The sequence below is a fragment of the Choloepus didactylus genome, chromosome 16 (genome assembly GCF_015220235.1).
Source record: "Choloepus didactylus isolate mChoDid1 chromosome 16, mChoDid1.pri, whole genome shotgun sequence".
In the NCBI taxonomy this organism is placed as follows: Eukaryota; Metazoa; Chordata; class Mammalia; order Pilosa; family Megalonychidae; genus Choloepus; species Choloepus didactylus.
In genome coordinates, this window is record NC_051322.1 from 69448847 (window position 1) to 69469627 (window position 20781).

At 40.6% G+C, this 20781-nt stretch overlaps 1 protein-coding gene across 1 annotated transcript in view; it reads right to left on the minus strand.

The window, feature by feature from the left end:
• Window positions 1-832: 832 nt before the first annotated feature.
• The window catches only part of PPP4R1 (protein phosphatase 4 regulatory subunit 1), a 57621-nt gene continuing 37672 nt past the window's right edge, over window positions 833-20781 (minus strand). Inside the window, exons 12-18 of the mRNA XM_037805901.1 lie at window positions 19118-19303; window positions 16742-16903; window positions 14291-14391; window positions 3761-3881; window positions 3536-3670; window positions 2986-3127; window positions 833-1984 (exon numbers count right to left, since the gene is read on the minus strand). Coding sequence (XP_037661829.1) covers window positions 1821-1984; window positions 2986-3127; window positions 3536-3670; window positions 3761-3881; window positions 14291-14391; window positions 16742-16903; window positions 19118-19303 — 1011 coding nt within the window. The 3' untranslated portion in view covers window positions 833-1820. The remainder of the gene's footprint in view (window positions 1985-2985; window positions 3128-3535; window positions 3671-3760; window positions 3882-14290; window positions 14392-16741; window positions 16904-19117; window positions 19304-20781) is intronic.

Genomic DNA, 20781 nt, shown 5'->3' on the forward strand with positions numbered 1-20781 from the left:
AAAAAGATGCAGTTAGTTACCACTGTGTGACTTGAATGTAATTTAGAGAACTAAAATTCTTGGGGACAAAAATGTATGGGCCATCCCCTCACTCCCTTCCATCTCTGCTTCAATGCCTCTTTAACAGAAGCCTCTGCCAAACCCTGGCATCCCTGACCCATCATCTCCAGCCTCCTTCTCTTGTTTTATTCTGCACAGTACTGTCCCTGTTCCCCTCTTAACATACACGTCTGTTTGTCCTCACTGAAAGAGTCTGCAGGTGTATTCTCAATGCACAAGTTATCTGGGTTATAATGTGAGACTAAGGAAACAAAGACTTATCCATCATCGTTTATAGGAAGCAACCTACAGATTCCCAAATCCATTCAACAAAGTCCAAAAGGATCTGTCCCGACTTACTGCCACCCTGAGGAGTCACAGGCAGCTGAGCAAGTAAAAACCCCAAATTACCTAAGCACCACGGGGACCCAGCTGCTCCAAGAACTTTTCAGCCTGGGCTGTTTAACAGCAACGAACATGTATACACAGGGCTTTACAAAAGCACCTCCACACATTATCTCATGTTACCACAAAACCACCCTGCAGGGGAGATAGCAAATTTTGCCAAGTCCCATGTTATAGATGAGAAACCTAGGCTCAGAGATGCTTTACTGTACCTCGACAGCTTCAGAGAGCACCCAGAAGTAGTCAGAGGAGGCCCAGCAGTGGTGGCCATGACACGGGGCTGGTGGGTGCCCGCCCCCCCCGGGGCTCTGTGCAGCCCCTGCTGTTTGCCAAAAGCAGGGCGCCACCCACACCAACAGGCCCAGACCAGAGAAGTTACCAAACCAGGTAAAAGACAAATACTTTAATCTAGTTTCCCCATTTTATACTAAATCATTAATATAGGTCACAAATTGCATTTATTAGCAGACAGCTAGAAAACAATCAAAAGTGTATATATCTCTCTATATAGATCTTAATAAATTTTATTTGGACAAGTCCAAGAACTTGTGCCACACAGTTCCGAACAGCATGATTAAAGACGGCAGCACTCCGAGAGTGGTCACGGACACGGATGGTGTGTGAACAGAGAGCTGCCCCTAGAGCCGGTCATGATCAAGTTAAAACTACCCGACAGACAGTGCATGTACTAATAAATTTCCTTCAGGTCATGACCAGCATGAAAAAATTCAGGACATAAGATACCGAGCAAATGTTCTGTAAAGATGTACAGCAATATGCTGCATTTAAGAGTTAAAATCAGATTCTATTTTAGTGTTAGCATTAAGCCCTTAGGAGAAATCCCCAAAAATCTCCTTTCCCATTTACACTCATCAAAAACTATCCACCCTCTGGGTTGGGCGGGGCGGCCGTGGGGCCCAGGCAGGTCCTGGTGTGGGTAAAAATGCTTAGAGCTAATACTGAAGGTCTCTCGCATACTGGCTCACATCCGCCTTTTGGCTTTAAGAATTCCATCTACTGGTTGTTAAATAAAACCAGGAGAGAGCACTGCGGATCTCTTGGAATATCATCCCTTCCGTAATGAAAATGCTCTGCCAATTCAAGTTTCATTCAGTCAGGAAGACGGAAGGATTTAAGGCTTCGGTGACAATTATAATCCTCTGAGAAATTATTTTCCCTTAAAGTCAAGATGAGATAATAGTGTTTACTGTACTTTCTCTTGACTCTTCCAATCCCTGGTCTGAGGTGTGGAAAAACTTTCACCTGCAAGTCAGGCCGGCAAGAGAGGAAGATCTTTCCACCCTGACGAAAGGCCGTCCCAGACTGCACCGTGAGTAGCACGCAGAGAACGCAGGGAAGACCTGGAGCCGAGCTTCCTAGTAAGTGGACGAGGCTGTGCTCGTGGCATCTTCCGCAATCCTGGTGCTGGAGGGGTGAGTGCTCGCGAAGTACTGTACGTCGCTGTCCTGGTCCATCTGAAGTGCCATGATTGTCTGCTCCACGGCTTCTTGATGGCAGCTGGCGGAAGTCAGGAAGTATTCTGGAAAGCAGAGTACAGATTACAAATACAACTGGTCTACTATGTAACAAGTTTTGTCAAGTACAAGTAGGAAAACTTCTTAGTTATTATAAAACATGACTAAGTTATGCTGAATTGTAACAGTATTACAAATTGATGTGTGTCAATTTGAAAAGAAAATTCCAAATATAAGAGGAATTATAAGATCTTTTATTATTATTATGACACACTATGTCTCATGATATTCAAAGGCAGCTAAGCAGTATTGAACTAGTAAATATATTAAGACATCATACTTCTTACCTATTAGCTCAGTAAAAGGAAAAACACCTCGACACCAACTACAAACACGTACATACGCATAATATGAAAACCACACCCAAGAAAAAAGTCTGCTCTAGTTATTTCATTATAATTGTTATATTAAAAGTTTACATGAATTCCAAAGGAAAAAGAATATTCATTTACCTTATTCTTTGAAGTCTGTTACCAACTATTTAAGTTTTATTCATGAATTCATGCATTCAACTGATAGGTACAGAGCACTTTGGGGGATTACATTACAATTAATAAAACCACCTGAATCTTGAGAAGCTTAAAATCTGCAGCAAAAGAAATAGTATGGGGCCCTGGCTTCTGCCTACTGAATGAAAAGGAGGAAGGCAAACTTGCTTCCCAGCCCCCAAACAACAAGACATAGTAAGTGGGCCTCTTCCAAAGTCAATGACTTTCAGCCATAAGTGAATATTCAGTTTTAAAATTACTAAGTTCTCAACTGTAAAAATGATATATGCCACCCCCCCCCCCCCCCACAAATTCAACTAGACTAAAAAATGTGACAAATAAAGGTCCCTTTCCTCACCCTTTATTCTGTGTCCTATCTCGGAGAGAACCACTATTAACAGCTTACAATACAGCCTTCTACCAGATTATCTGCTGTTTAATATTCATCTATTCAATGTAGTCTTTGGCCCTCCCCACCCCCCCATTCCCACTTTTTCTAATAGAGGCCCCTCACCTACCTTTTTCTAATAAAGTTTGTCTTAATGTTTTTGCAAGTAGTACTCTAACGTTTGGGACCCTATCGTTTGCTAAAGTTAGCAAATGTGGCATCAGATGCACAGCAAACTGGTCCATGGGAAGGCAATCATCTTCAATGACAGTCTGGTGAAAAGAAAGAACTGCTCAGGTTGCTTTGTAAATTCAGCCCACCAAGTTATATTACTAGCTCACATAACCCTTTAGAGACAACTTAAATGCTGCAAATTTTGGTTACTCCTTTTTAAATCAATATTCCAGGTACTTGGGAACTCAAAACAAAAATGACAATTAACTGCTCACATGCACAGACATACTTTATAAACACCGCACGGAGACCCGGAGCCTTTGCGGCCACCCCTCCAACCTCAGGCCTGTGGGCCGGGCCGCCCTTGGGAGGGTGAACTGATGCCACTGGGAGGCAGAAGGCAAGGTTCTATTCCTTGAGAGTGTGAGGGACAGGCAGAAAGGGAAAGCAGCAACATGGTTCGAGGAGAAAAATGCACCACCGAGGATACCCCGTCCCTGGCTCACCTGGCAGACAAAGACAAAGGCCTGCCGGCCGGACCATCGGGGACATCTACCAAAACTGTCCACAAGCTCGTTGATGAGGTCCATTCCGAATGTCGGCGGGGTGGCCATGTGCAGTTTCTTCACCATTTCGCTAACCTGGGAGTGTTAAAACGGGGACCTGAGGAATATCTTCCATTCTGTGGTATAAAATAGTGTGAACTAAAATTTAAAAAATGTAATACATACCAACTTGTAGGAAATCCAACGAACAGAAGAAACTTTATCTGCACACAGATTCAGAGCAATAGGACGTAAATAGTCGTAAATGTCTCTGGGACTATATAACTCTAGAAGTAAAATCAGCTGTCTACGGAAACAAATTACATAAACAAAAATATGACTAAACTCAAATAAGACAAATGAAAGCAGGTTCATTTTTCACCTGAATAATATGAGACTTAAAAATTACTTTGTTTTACAGATCTTGACAAATCAAGCCAATTATTGTTTATATCTTGGAACCAAGTCACCAGCTTCTATAACATTCCCTCCACCCTCTTGTTCTATCTTCCCCCTCCAGAAAACCCACAAGTATTATTCAACAATCTAACAAACTAGGAAACTCCTGTTTGGCATTAGGACAAGCTATGTAAATCTTATAAAATTTCCTTTCTCTAGCAGACTGTTGGCAACCCAGGGCAGGCCCCTCCGTTTAATGTGTCGCTCTCTGTTCAGGGCCCACAAAGTGCAGTGTATGTCTCATGCACAGAGTGGGCTCCAGTCTCTCTGTATCTGTAGATGCCGCTGAAGCATTAGGCAAGCTTGGGGAGTATCCCTTCCCCTGAGAAGGTTAGGAAAACAAATTTTGTGGGTTCTGTGCCCACAGGGATGGCAACAGAGTGCATTTTCTAGAATGCTCAACTGGAACATGTAATTCATCTTTTCCATAGTGAGCTGTTTAGAATGTGTTTGAGAAACTAAAAACTAATGAATGCCATTACGAGTCAGTTATCTAAATAAGAATGTTCTGGCAGATTTAGGTAGCCTGGTTTTATTTTCATGACTCTCAGCAGCTTCTTGGGGATGATGCACCTGCCAGGGATGACAGATATGCAGATGCTCTTGCAACTGCTCCTGCGATGTCTCGTGAGAACTGAAAACTAACAACGTCCGCTGGGCAAATCTGAGCAGGTGATGCAACCCGGGATATGAAGGTGACTTCTGGCTTTCAGATTTCACGTACAAGGTTATTTACATTTCTAACCAGCAGGAAGTAAACTATGACCATGCACACAGACCACACAGGGATAGACGAAGGCCCTTGGGTGGTGTGTGTACGTAAACATGGACCCTCAGTGAGGCACACACCTGTTTCTATGACTCCAAGTTCAAAGCAAAAATCACAAGCTTAAAAAAAAAAACCCCAAATCCCGCTAGGATGAACAAAGCTGCAAAGAAGGTCCCTTAGAGTGCTAAGGCTGCAAGGCCCTCAAATGACCTAAGCCCCCCAGGGTCTCATCTGTGGGAGAGCGTGGGTGGAAGGGGCACCGGCTGCCCTGACAGCACAAGGAGAAACCAGCCAACATTTGACAAACTGCTGAGGACCAAGCAGGAGCCAGCTAGTCCATCAGGAACAGCCAGGGGCTCCGGACATGTCAGGGACTCACGCTCACTCACAGTCTTCCCCAGCCACCTCCTCCGCTGGGTGCTCATGAGGATGTCTGGGGCCAGGACAAGAACCTGGAGAGGCCCCTTGGTGGCTGGAAGTGACTTACAGGGGCCAGGGACAGGCCAGAAACACCCCTTGTCTCCTTGCATGCTGGGAGCAGGGCAGCACAGCCTCCCACCCCAGGGACACAGGCCAAGGCTGACTGCCAGAAGAGCAAAAGACAAAACTCTATTCCAGCAGAAACCCTGAGCCAAGACCCCATCCTCACACCAGGCAAACGTCTCCTAGAGGTGGGTGAGGGACAAGAAACCCCTGCCCAAGTCTAACCACAGACACAAGGTGGAGATCTGATGTCACAGGCAGAGGGCAGGAGCTCCGAGACGAAGTCCAGGCTCACAGCCTCTCCCCAAAGACTGATGCCAAGCAAGGATCACAGAGTGCCCCGTCCCCATCGTGAGCCTTCCACACGGAAGCAGTGGGGGCAGTGACAGTGGAAAGCTGAGGGTGGAGTATTAGCTCCACCAGGGTAAAGCACACCAGAGGCCCTGGTCCCACCCCTGGCAAAGGGCAAAGGGCAATGGTGGGAGGACACACATAACTAAATCAGAAAAGAAAGGGGGGACATTGCTGCTAACCTTACAAAAATAAAAGACTATAAGAGGAGACTATGAGCAATCATACGCCAACAAATAAAGATAAACTAGATGAAATGGACAAATTCCTAGAAACACACAAACTACCTACAAAGACTTGAAAAGAAAGTGAAGAGCCCAGCAGATCAAGAACAATGAAAGATATGGAAACAGTAATCAAAAATATTCACTGGTGAATTTTACCAAACATTGAAATAATACAAATCCTACTCAAATACCTCCAAAAAGCCGTAGAGAAGGGAGCACTTGCTCACCCATTCCATGAACCCAGCATCCCAAACACCAAACCCAAGAAAACAAAATTATAGACCACAATCCCTTATGAATATAGATGCAAAATCCTCAACAAAATACTAGCAAACCAAATTCAACAGCACATCAAAAGGATAATGCATCATGATCAGGTGGGATTTATCCCAGGAATGTAAGGGTGGTTCAACACAAGAAAAGCAATCAATATAATACACATTAATAGAATGAAGGGGAAAACCCAAACATGATCATTTCAATTGTTGCAGAAAAGGGCATATGACAAAACTCAGCACCCTTTCTTTAAAAAAACATTCAGAAAACTAAGAATAGAAAGGAACTTCCTCATTATGATAAAGGGCACTTATGAAAAACCACAGCTAACAACATACGCAATGGTGAAAGACTGAAAGCTTCCCTGGATCAGGAACGAGACAAGGATGCCCACCGTCACCACTATTACTCCACGCTGAGCTGGAAGGTCCAGCCAGAGAAATTAGGCAAGACAAAGAAATACAAAGCATCCAAACAGGAAAAGAAGAAATAAAACCATCTCTATTTGCAGATGACATGATCTTCTATATGGAAAATCCTGAGGAATCTACAAGAAGGCTACTAGAGTTAATCAACAAACCCAGCTGAGTGGTGGGGTACGAGAGCAACAGACAGGATCCCATTCATCCTGTGTTCATGGACTGGAGGACTTGATATTGCTCATACGTCAATACTAAAGTGATTTAAAGATTCAACATCATCCCAATGGAGAGAGCTTTCTTCACAGAAATGGAAAAGCCAATCATCTCCAAATAGCCAAAACGATATTGAAAAAGAACAGAGTTGGAGGACTCACACTCCCGGTTTCAAAACTGATTAAAAAGATACAGGAGGGGATTCTGGGAAGATGGTGGCATAGAAAGAGGTGGAAGACTTAGTCTCCCCCAGAACAATTCATAAATGAACAAAAAACCAGTAAATAACCCGGAATGGTAGCGGGGAGACAAATGTGACTGTACACTCAATATCCACCGACATGAATCGGGAGGAATGCCCGAGATCACAGCATAAAATCTGTAAGTAAAATTGTGGACCCGCGCTGAGAGCCGAGAACCTAGAGCCGGAAGCCCCAGAAGCCGCGCCGTGCACCTTCTCAGCCCAGCCCCAAGTGAGGTTTTAGTGATAACAGCTCAATACAGACAGCGAATCCTCAACAAGCAGACAGAGGCTTTTGGTGACGGCTGACCTTGGGAGAATCGGGAGAAATATTCTGTCTCTCGCTCTCTCTCTGTGGAGAAAACCTCCGCTGCTCTCAGCCCACAAGGAGTTGCAGTAGAGACGGCCTCACACAATCTGCATTCTGAGGCGAGCTGAGAGCCCCGCGGCACAGCCAAGCGGCCCAGGGCTTCCCTAGAGGGACGGCGCACACTGATGACGCAGCACGGCATTTTCTCTCGGCTGAGGGAGGATCGCGGCTGGGAGGGGGGATCCGCTCGGAGAACCCAGGGGCGCTACGCCAAGTCCGGTGGTTTACGGGACACCGAGAGAGAGCTGCCCCTCCTCCCTGACCACCCGTGCGCGCCCCACATTCAGGGCGGGTGACTCCAGCGGCGCGCCCAGGCTGAGCTCTCCAACTGAACACACAAGAATCATTTCCCCTCACTACTGACTGGAGGGATATAGGTGGCTCACAGACACCATCTGCTAGTTACCTAGAGAAAGTGCACGTCACCAAGCTGTGTCTCTGAAAAATTAGATCGATATCCTTTAAGAACCCTATCAAGCAAAACAAATGCCAAGAGGCCAAAAACAACAGAAAATCTTAACGCATATGATAAAACCAGATGATATGGAGAATCCAGCTCCAAACACACAAATCAAGATTACGGAAGAAACGTTATTCCTCGCAAAATTAATTAAAGAGGTACAATCAAAGAACGAAAACATGGCAAAGGATTTAAAGGACATCAAGAGGACCATGACCCAGGATATAAGCGCCATAAAAAAGACCCTAGAAGAGCATAAAGAAGACATTGCAAGAGTAGATAAAAAAATTGAAGATCTTAAGGAAATAAAAGAAACTGTTGGCCAAATCAAAAAGACTCTGGATACTCACAATTCAAGACTAGAGGAAGCTGAACAACATCTCAGTGTCCTAGAAATCCACAGAACAGAAAATGAAAGAATAAAAGAAAGAATGGAGAAAAAAATTGAAAAAATCGCAATGGATCTCAGGGATACGATACATAAAATAAAACGTCCAAACTTAAGACTCATTGGTGTCCCAGAAGGGGAAGAGAAGGGTAAAGGTCTAGAAAGAGTATTCAAAGAAATTGTTGGGGAAAACTTCCCCAACCTTCTACACAATATAAACACACAAAGCATAAATGCCCAGCAAACTCCAAATAGAATAAATCCAAATAAACCCACCCCAAAACATATTCTGATCAGACTCTCAAATACTGAAGAGAAGGAGCAAGTTCTGAAAGCAGCAAGAGAAAAGCAATTCACCACATACAAAGGAAACAATATAAGACTAAGTAGTGACTACTCAGTGGCCACTATGGAGGCGAGAAGGCAGTGGCATGACATATTTAAAATTCTGAGAGAGAAAAATTTCCAGCCAAGAATACTTTATCCAGCAAAACTCTCCTTCAAATTTGAGGGAGAGCTTAAATTTTTCACAGACAAACAAATGCTGAGAGACTTTGCCAATAAAAGACCTGCCCTACTTCAGATTCTAAAGGAAGCCCTACCAACAGAGAGACAAAGAAAGGAGAAAGAGATACAGAGAATTTTAACAGACATATATAGTACCTTACATCCCAAATCACCAGGACACTCATTTTTCTCTAGTGATCACAGATCTTTCCCCAGAAAGGACCATAAGGTGAGACATAAAACAAGCCTCAAGAAATTTGAAAAAAAAAAAAAAAAAAAATTAAATATACTCAGAACATTCTCCAAACACAATGGAATACAAATAGAAGTCAATAATTTTTGAACTATAACTCCACTATTTACTTTCTACATGATAAAAAATACACAAACCCTAAGGACAAATCAGTGGTTTTTTAACTCAATGTAAAATATGTAATTTTAGACAACTATATAAAGGTGGCGGAATGAAGGAGCATAGGAACATAGTTTATGTGCCCTATTGAAGTGAAGGTGGTATCAAAGAAAAACAAGACTGATAGGGATTTAAGAGGTTAATTTTAAGCCCCACAGAAAACACAAAGAAATTATCAGAGAATATAACCATAGAGATGAAAAGTAGAGTCTGGCACCCAGGGGAGTGAATCTCCCTGGCAACGTGGAATATGACTCCCGGGGAGGAATGCAGACCTGGCATCGTGGGACGGAGAACATCTTCTGGACCAAAAGGGGGATGTGAAAGGAAATGAAATAAGCTTCAGTAGCAGAGAGATTCCAAAAGGAGCCGAGAGGTCACTCTGGTGGGCACTCTTACGCACACTTTAGACAACCCTTTTTAGGTTCTAAAGAATTGGGGTAGCTGGTGGTGGATACCTGTAACTATCAAACTACAACCCAGAACCCATGAATCTCGAAGACAGTTGTATAAAAATGTAGCTTTTGAGGGGTGACAATGGTATTGGGAAAGCCATAAGGACCACACTCCAGTTTGTCTAGTTTATGGATGGATGAGTACAAAAATAGGGGAAGGAAACAAACAAACAGACAAAGGTACCCAGTGTTTTTTTACTTCAATTGCTCTTTTTCACTCTAATTATTATTCTTGTTATTTTTGTGTGTGTGCTAATGAAGGTGTCAGGGATTGATTTTGGTGATGAATGTACAACTATGTAATGGTACTGTAAACAATCGAAAGTACGATTTGTTTTGTATGACTGCGTGGTATGTGAATATATCTCAATAAAATGAAGATAAAAAAACAAAACAAAACAAAACAAAAAAACTAAAGGACAAATGGGGTGGGATGGGGGGATGATTTGGGTGTTCTTTTTTCACTTTTATTTTTTATTCTTGTTCTGGTTCTTTCTGATGTAAGGAAAATGTTCAGAGATAGATTGTGGTGATGAACGCATAACTATGTTATCATACTGTGGACAGTGGATTGTATATCATGGATGATTGTATGGTGTGTGAATGTATTTCAATAAAACTGAATTTAATAAAAATAAATAAATAAATAAATTAAAAAAAAAAAAAAGAAAAGTAGAGTCTGGATTAAGAGAAATGGGGGAAGGGGCAATGGGAAGTTAAGAAAGGAGTGTAGGGTTGCTGTTTGAGGTGAAGGGAAATTTCTAGTAATGGATGGTGGGAAAGAGCATAACATCATTCTAAATGTGATTAATCCCACTAATGGAAGGCTAGGAAAGGGGCGGAATGGGAAGATTTAGGCTGTATATGTTTCCACAATTGAAAAAAGAAGAAGAAGAAAAAAAAAAAAGACACTCTAACTAGACGACAATTGAATGCTAAGGATGAACTTGGATGGGATTGGAGGGTGAAGGACAGGTGGCTCAAAGGGACACAGTTTAGACATAAGGAAAAGGAAATATAGAATGTAAGCTTTGTATCACTGTTGAACCTCTTATACTTCTTAGCTGTGCTTAATGGAATTACATAAAAGAATGTTCTTGTTCATGGGGAGTACATACGTGAATTATAGCGGATGTTCAAGGATGTGTGCAGCTAACTCTCATATATTGAGAAGACAGAGAAATATATGATGAATGATAGGGAGGGAGGGAAAGAAATGATGTGACAGCATGTTAAAGTTGGTGGATTAAACTATTGGGGGAGGGAGGTTAGGGTATGATGGAATTTTGTGTATGGGGCTAGTATTGTTTTTGCAACTATTCATGTAACTTTGAATTTATTGAAAAAAAAAAAAGATACAGGAATCAAAACAGCGTGGTATTGGCACAAGGACACAGGGACCAATGGAATGGAACTGAAAAAACCCACACATCTATGACCTGCTGACTTTGACAAGCACACCAAGTCCACTCAATGAGAAAGAATATTCTCTTCACAAACGGTGCAGGGAAAACTGGATATTCACATGCAGAAGGATGAAGGTGGATCCTACATCTCACACCATATACAAAATTACTTCAGAATGGGTCAACCACTTATAATAAGAGCTAAAACTATAAAACTTATAAAAAAAAAATAGGGAAATAGCTTCAGAAACTTGTATTACACAACCAATTGTTAGATGACACCAAAAGCAAAGGCAATAAGAAAAAAATAGATAAATGTACTAAATCAAAATTAAAAACCATTCTGTACAAAGGCCATGATGAATAAAGTGAAAAAACAACCTACAGAATGGGGGGGGAAATAACTGGAAACCGTATGTCTGAAAAATATTTAATATCTAAAATACATACAGAACTCCTAAAACTCAATAAGAAAAACACAACCCAATTTTTTAAATGCACAAAGGATTTGAACAGATATTTCTCCAAAGAAGATACAAAAATGGCCAATAAACACAAGAAAAGATGCTCAACATTGTTAGCCATTAGGGAAATGCAAATAAAAATCACAATGAAATACTACTTCACACCCATCAGTATGGCTATTATTTGAAGAACAGAAAATAAAAATCTTTGGCGAGAATGCAACAAAACAGGAACCCTTGTACAGTGTTGGTGGGAATATAAAATGGTGCAGCCACTGTGCAACAGTTTAGCAGGTCCTCAAAAAGTCAGACATAGAACTCTATGATCCGGCAATCCTACTTCTAGATATATACCCAAAGAATTGAAAGTAGGGATGTGTACAGATATTTGTACACCAATGTTCATAGCTGTATTATTCAAAATAGCCAAAAGAGGGGGAAACAAGTGGCCGTAAATCCATGTATGGAAAAACATATATACACATGTAATGGAATATTATTCAGCCATAAAAAGGAATGAAGTTCTGATACATGTGATAAAACGGATAAACTTTGAAGACATCATGCTGAGTGAAATAAGCCAGATACAAAAGGACAAATGTTGTATGACTTCAATTATATGAAATAACTAGAATATGCAAATTTCTAGAGACAAAAGTAGATTGCAGGTTACCAGGCTTTGGGGGGATAGGGCATGGGAGTTACTGTTTGATGGAATACAGATTTTCTGTTTGCAGTGATGGCAAAGTTTTGGTAATGGATGGTGGTGATCGTGGTCGGAATGTGATTAATGCCACTGAATTGTATACTTGAAAGTTATTAAAATTGGAAATGTTATATTGTATACATATGCTACCAAATAAAAACTAAAAAAAAAAAAAGTCAAAGGCAGCCCATAGCTAGAAGAACTGAAGCCTGCGGTGAACTAGAAGTAACCACAGCGACAATAAAACCCAAACCCAGCTTGGCTCCTGACCAGACTGACTCAACCCTCCAGACTGATGGCAAAAGAGACATACCATTTCCAGGCATACTTACTACATAATTCACTCTCTACATATCCTGTCCTATGGAATCAAACTTAAGGATCATGCCCCCAAATAAGAAGACAATCTACTGCCAAATGAAAAAACAACCCATTTGCTGGAACTATAAGATAGGGACTTTAAGGCAACTACAACTGGTATGTTAGAGAATTTAGAAGAAAAAGCAGATAACATATGAAATACATAGGGAATTTCCTCACAGAGGGAAACTATAAGAAAGAGTTAAATGAAAATGCTAGAAATAAAAACATGAAACCAAAGCTAAAGAATCCCTGCTACAGGCTCTTTAACGGACAGACACAGATAAAGAAAGAATTAGTGAACCTGAAGACAGGTCAAAAGAAATTACCTGAAATGGAAGAGTTTTTAAAAACCAAAACTCTCATCACATCTAAGAGTTGTGGGACAATATCAGTGGTCTGACATACAGTTTCAAGATGCTCCAAGAACCCCAAGCAGGATAAATGCCACAAAAACAGATAATAAAACACAATACCACCCAGACACAGAAACACGCTGCTGAAAACCACAGAAAAAGGGAAAATCTTGAGGGCAGTCAGAATAAAAGTCAAAATATACACAGAGGATCAATGATATGAATTAATGTAGACTTTTAACGTACTGAAAGAAAAACCATCAACCCCGAATTCTATACCCAGCAAAAATACTTTTTAAAAACCAAAGATTAAAGAATACCTACAACTCAACAGCAAAAACACAACCGAATTAAAAAACAGGCAAAGACCATGAACAGACATTTCCATGAAGGATACATACAAATGGCCAATAAACATATGAAAAAAATGCGCAACATGATTAGCCATTAGGGAAATGCAAATCGAAACAAGATGCCGCTTCATACCCATAAGGGTGGTTATATTAAAAAAGACAGATAATACAAAGTATTGGTGAGGACACAGAAAAATTAGAACCCCTCATACATTGCTGCTGGGAATGTAAAATGGAGCAGCCACTATGGAAAACCGTTTAGTGGTTCCTCAACTAATTAAGCATAGAATTACCACAGGACCTGGCAGTTCCAAAACAAAATAATTGAAAATGGATGTTCAAACAAAAACTTGTACAGGAGTGCTCATGGCTGCACAATTCATAATAGTCAAAAAGTGGAAACAACCAAAATAATTAACAGATGGATGGAGAAACCAATTATGGTATAAACATACAATAGAATTTTATTCAGCTAAAGAAGAAATGAAGCACTGACACGTGTTCCAACAGGGACGAAAAACCCTGAAAACATTATGCTGACTGAAAGAAGCCAGACACAAAAGGCCAGATATTTACTGTATGATTCCATTCATATGAAATACCCAGAAAAGACAAATTCATGAGACAGAAAAAGCATTCATGGTTTCCAGGTGGGGTGGCAGTGGGGAGTGGGGAGTGATGGCTTAACTGGTAGGGGTTTCATTTTGAGTTGATAAAAATGTTCTGGAACTAGATGGTGGTGAGGGTTGCACAATATCGTAAATGTACAAAACATCACTAATGGGATAGTTTATGTTATATTGTATTTTACCACTATTAAAAACAAGTGAAGGAGAAATAAAGACTTTTTGGAAAAAAAAAAAAATTAAAGATGAGAAAATTCATTGCCAACAGATCTGCATTACAAGAAATGTTAAAGAAATAGGATACCAGACAGAAACTTGGATTTGTAAAAATGAATGAAGAATCTGGAAAAGGTAAAATGGAATTCAATATAAACCCCTCCAAAACACAATCTAACAAACTGCTAGAACTTACTCAGCAAGTTCAGCTCGAAAGCGCCAATTTCTACTATTATCTGTCACCAAAAACTCCTGAAGCTGATAAAGATATTCTCTTCTTTTATCAATATGAAGAAGCTGAAGAAACAAAACAGAAAAATTTATCAGGACAAAGTAGAGATATTATTTCTTTTACTGTATATGCATATGAATGGATGGTAAGTAATATGAATAATTCTGTCTGAAGGAGAAAAAACGCAGTACTGTATTCAACTGTCATAATAATTGGCATTAAATTAATTTGTCCCTGAATAACTCCTATTTACCTCCAAGAGTCATCACTCCTTTTTGTGCCTGTTTGGTGACCTTCACTGAACCCTCCTGGATCTCAGGCTTCGCTCATCTGACGTCTCTGTGCCCATGAACTGTCACCCATCTGTGCGAGCCCAGGGCACAGCGCTATGATGGGTATGTAGTAGGTACTCAAGAAATATTTTTTAATTGAAAAAATAAATTCATTTGCAAAACTTCTGTACAAATACTGAGAAGGTTTATAATCAACGAAGGGGTAAACCCTAAAATTTGATATAAACAGAAGCAAATAAACTTAGCTGCAACACATCAAATAGATAACATAATCACATAAAATAAAAATATTCAAGGTACCAAAGAGATATCAAATTGATATCAATCTGGATAACATCAAGTAGATAACAACCACATGGAACATCACATGGGAGAAAAAGTCAAAAGGAGAGTTGACCTCAGGACACTGACCACACCTCTTTGTGAGCTATGTGCTAGGAACAGGCAGTGCTGAAGGAATCCTGGACATTACAGGGTTGATCTGATGTCAGAATGAGTGTTGGTGGAGTGCCTCTGAAACTACCTCAACTATACAACAGAGTTAGGCCAATGCACTGGGAGAACAGATTTTACCGTTAAGAGGGAAGAAACACGAAACGAAGAAAGGAGAGGAAATGGTATTGGAGTGGAAGTGGAGATATCAATATGAACTCACTAGCTTAAAAAACAAAACCACCCTCTGGACAACGAGCACTTTTAGTGCCCAGATCTCAGTTTTAAACACCACTCTCTACCAAAAGGGTCCGGCCCTCCTTAAAGAAACGGCTGATTCAGGTCTGTGGCAGGGAAGGGAGAAGGTGGGCCTGAAAAGAAGGAAGTGCTTCCTAAGGACAGGACAAATCAAAAGGACACAGGAGGTGGCCAGAAGGGAGCCAAATGCGATGCGCAAAACAGATGACAGAAACAGGTTCCATTGCTTAGAATAAAAAAATAATCCGAGAGTTTACACTGATTCTTAAAATATTTCAAAAAAAGGGAGGGAGAGACAGGAAAAGTTATCTTTACATGCGAAAGAAAATGAATAAATACAGAAGGAATTATGAAAACAGGAAATCTGCATTTTACAACCAACACCAAACTAGCCGATTCGGGCAAGAACCGTGTGTGATGGATGCATGAATGCAAAAGTGCTGCGTGCAAGGTATCCTATTTCTGGGGAAACAGATATTCACACGGTTTGAAAGCCTCCCCCAGAGGTGACTTATTCATTACAGAGGGAAAGGCAGCTTCTCTTTGTAAGGTCTGCCCCGATCAGACTACTCCTCTGCAAGGGTGGGAGACTATCATCAGGGGTCACCGATGTGACACCAGGTAACATTCTTGTACCTGCAAAATCGGCTTAACCTGAGCTAACTGTAAAGCTACACTAGGGCAAATTCAAATTCTGAGGGACACTGGGCCAAACGACAGGCTTGGAGTCTTCAAAAACGCCCATGACATTAAAGACAAAGTCAGAACAGTGTTCTGGCTTTAAGGGGATTAAAGAGAAATGTGAATAAATGAAATGTGACTCTGGGCTGATCCTGAGCAGAGGCGAGGAAAAGCTTGCATTATTGAAAGGCATTATTGGAAAAACTGGAGAAACTGTGTATAAAATATAATAAAATGATATGTTTTTTAAAAGGCACGACTACAAATATTTCTGAAACTCATACTTTAGAACTACAGGACAGCCAATGTTGAGGCTAAAATCTAATTTTAATTAGATTTGCAAATTTAATTACATTTGCAAATTTGCGATTTGGAAAACTCAGGGCCATGTACTTTCCCACACCGGAGAGTGAGGACTAACAAGGAATTCTCAGACCCCCGAATACCGTATAAAGCCTCCAAACTTCATGTACATGAAACTTTTTTACAAATTTTTTTTCAATAATTTTAAAAAAGAAATAAGGTACAGATGTTTATAATCATTACCTCACATTCTTTAAAAAGGAAATCTGCAACACCAGCAAAATGACTCAAAATGGAACTATTTCTTCTTCTAAGTCACCATCAACTTACAGCTATTTTTCTTACAAGTAACTTACAGAAACCTCTCTTTGTGGTAGCAGAAAATCAAAATTTTAGATTTACAGTGTTGTGGGGGTTTTTTTGTTGGTAAAAGAATTTAAAAAGTTACCTTCAGGAAATCATGCAAATGTTTAAGGACACCTATCCTGACTTCATCGAGGTCTTTTAAAAATCCATTAAAAATGGGAACCAGATCTGCAGCTGTCAACTGATCTCCAAGGATAACTGCCAGCTCGTGGATGGAGAAGGCTAAAGTTCTTCTAACTTTCCACTGCAGAAATAAACCAAATCAGAAGAGAAGTTGGAGTAATAATAATACATGCAAAATTCTGAATGTCTACTATGTAACAAAAACTGCAACAGAAAACAATTTTAAAGTTCTTGGAAATCACTAAGTATAATAGTTTCTGTAGTTCTCTGAAGAGCTAGATGGCCCCAATTTCCAAATGTCCCACATGTACAAAGGGCTGGGACTAACCCCACTTTACCAGTCCCCTTCAGATTCCTGTACAGTCTCTTGGATTAAGAAACAGTGACAACAAAAAACTTTATTTTAATGAAGTGGCGATGTTAAGAAATACAGGAATAGGAAAATCTTTTGCTTACAGCTTTAGAAAAGATTTCCTAAACAGAAATGTCTTGCATATATAAGGAGCCTTCACGTTAAAAACATCTTCTTCTCCACGTTGCCGAAATTAAAAAAATTTTACATTGTTATTTAGTCTAAAACCATACCTACTTTGAGACACTTTAGAACAAAGGTTTTATTCCTCCCACATACCACAACTATTCTTAAAATAAAATTTTATGCCAAATTTCAGTACAGCAAATGATGAGAGCAGAGATGTTTCGATCGAGGGAGAGGAATGGGGGAGGTGTGTGGCCAATTCAAGCCCTCCTAGTCACCTGGGGGCCCCGAGGTGCCCCCAGGAATCCTCAGAACTTGGAGGAATAGAGACCGGAAACCACTAGTATATAAGATCAAGTGTGCTATGGAAATCGGGGTTTTGTGGATTCCACCTCCAGTTCCACTTTGACAACGGTGTGACTGTGGCAAGCTCTCTTCACTGGGCCCTGGTTTCCTAACCTCACAGGTAAGAGGAGGCACTTGAACCATGTATCTTCCTAAGACTAAGACTACCCTCAATCTCTGACTTGCTGAGTCAACAGCACTGAATCCTTTGAAAAGCAACCATTACTAATGAGGATAAGGGAAAATTAATTTTTCATACCTGTGCTGGTTTGAATCTGTTAGGTATCCCATAAAAGACTATGTTCTTTTAATCTACTCCTGTGGGGGTGGACCCATTCTTGGGTGGGAACTTTTGATTAGATTCTTTCCATGGAGATGTGACCCCATTCATTCAAGGTGGGACTCAATTAGTTATTGGAGTCTTTACGAGAGCTCAGGGAGAGAGAGAAAGCCCAGAACCTACACAGACCTAGGCGCTTGGAGATGCAGATGGAAAGACGCTTGGAGATGAGAAGCTAAGAGATGAAATCCAGAGTTTGCCTCCAGAAGAAGTAAGGAGGACCCACAGGAGCTGAAAGAGGCTAAGAGAGACATTTTGCAGAGAAGCTAAGATGGTAATCCAGAGTTTTCCCCCAGGAGAAGCAAGCAAGGACCCACAGGAGCTAAGACAGAAGCCGAGACACATTTTGGAGAAAGCCACTGAAACCGGAAGCTAAACCCGAGAGAGAAGGTTCAGCAGAGCCAGCCGTGTGCCTTCCCATGTGACAGAGGAACCCTGGATGCCATCAGCGTTTCCTCAGAAGGTATCTAGCTCTTGATGCCTTAATTTTCATGGCCTCAGAACTATAAATTTGCAACCTAATAAACCCTTATTGTAAAAGTCAATCCAATTCTGGTATATTGCATTTTGGCAGCTTTAGCAAACTGGAACAATGCCTCAGTACAAACGAGTGTAACCAGACCACTTTCTTTGTAACTGTCTGATTAGTTACCCTGATGGAACGGGTTTCTGGTAGGAGACAAAATTCTGAAACATAAAAGAAACCAGACTTAACAGCAGGAGAGAGTAAGTCACCAAATGAGAAAGAGAGCCTGAGATATCACAGGATGTCAAGACACAATCCCCGAGGTTAACAGTGTACATTCTGTTTTCCTTCTGAGGCTGAGGGTATGAGAACTTAGAAACTTCTCCCACCTGCACTGTACTACTCACTGTACTCAGGGACCAGGATTTAGGAGTGCAAGTAATAATTCAGCTCTACTAAGGTTTTAAAAAAATCTGAGATCTTGTGTAAAGACCTGATGAACGTTTATAACAATGGTTCCAGGGGGGAATGAAATCCTGTACCCTGAAGAATTCATTTACTGATAAATTTAGAGGGGACACATTCTGAACCAGGTGCTTGACAGGCTGAGGGTGCTGACAGCCCGGAACACTGTCGTTTAAAGCTCCAATTTGTACAACTCCCTGGGCCGAGCCGGACCCAAGCCCCCGGGGGCCGCTTTCCTCACCTGCATGTCTGAGGCCAGGGTCTCGTAGGTCTCCCGGAGGCAGTGCCAGTTCTGCCTGCCCAGTGTCAGGGCCACCCCGGGGAGGCTGTAGGCGCAGTGCTTGGCGATCTCAGTGTCGACCGTCTGCGCGCGTGACGGGTCCGTCATAGATAAATACTCGTCTAATAAGGCCTGGGGGACAACATCCTGATCAAGAACGAGAGATGACAGTAACACATTTTTAGCAATTCAGAAATAAATTAGGTAAAGCTACTTCTAAATATCTTGATTTTAACAGCACCTCAAATAGTAGAGAAAAACCCTTCTCAAATTTTCAGGAACCTAATAGCTGAAAAGGGATATGAAAACATGGTAAGGGAAACACATATAAAAAAATTAAAAGCCACTCTTCAGAGTGTAACAATGAATAAGCTTTGGAAACAGAAAAATAAGCTTGGAGGACAATTAGAATTAGTTACTAAATGTAAAAGATATAATGAGACCAGTACATTTCAATGTTGGCAAAGACTATAAAGTTTGCTGTAACCTAGTGAATAGAGTAAAGCAGGTACTCTAACGTGCTATTAGCAAGATGTTAAAAAAAAAAAAAAAAACACTTGCCTTCTTTACATGTAAACTTATAATTATCTATAAAAATTTAAAGCATATATATATATCTATTTGTGTAAAATATGAGGAAAAACAAGTATATATGTTCAGTCCTGCTTGTGTATGTACAACATAGTTCTGGAAGAGTATATAAAAGTAAGGTAAAATTGATTGCTTTTTTGGAAGCACAATGGATGGCTGAAGGAGAAAAGCTGAGAAGGAAACTTTTCACTGAACACCCTTTGAATTTTGAACAACTTAAACTTATTACCTAGTCTTCAAAAATGAACTAAAATTGACAGAAATGAATTTATGGAAAGAATGAGACAGATCTTTATGTGTTAACATGAAACATGCCTATAATATAAATGGCATGATGAATATAGCACTGAGTATAACAAAACAAAACTAAATCAAAACAAAAAAGCAAATAACCCAATTAAAAAATGGGCAAGAGGACTTCAAAAGATATTTCTCCAAAGAAGAAATACTAATGGCCAATAAGCACTTAAAAAGATGCTCAACATCATCAGCCACCAGGGAAATACAAATCAGAACTACAGTGGGATACACTTCACACCCACCAGAATGGCTATTACTAAAAACATGGAAAATAAGTGTTGGAGAAGATGCGGAGAAGCAGGAACACTTGTGCATCACTGTGGGAACGTAAAATGGGTAGCCACTGGGGGAAACAGTTGGCAGTTCCTCAAAAAGTTAAAAACATTGCATTGCCATATGGCCCAGCAATTCCACTTCCAGGTATATACCTAAAAGATTTGAAAGTGGACTCGAAAAGATACTGGTACAACAAATAGCATGATTTGCAACAGCCATAATGTGGAAACAATAGATAAAACATCAACAGACGAATGGATCAATAAAATGTGGACGATACATGAAGTGGAATATTGTTCAGTCATAAAAAGGAACAAAGTTCTGATACACGCACCAACATGGATGAGCCTTTAAACCATTACACTGACTGAAATAAGCCAGGCACCAAGGATAAACACCATGTGATTCCAGTGACATGAAGTATCTAGAATAAGCCAAATTCACAGACAGAAAGCAGA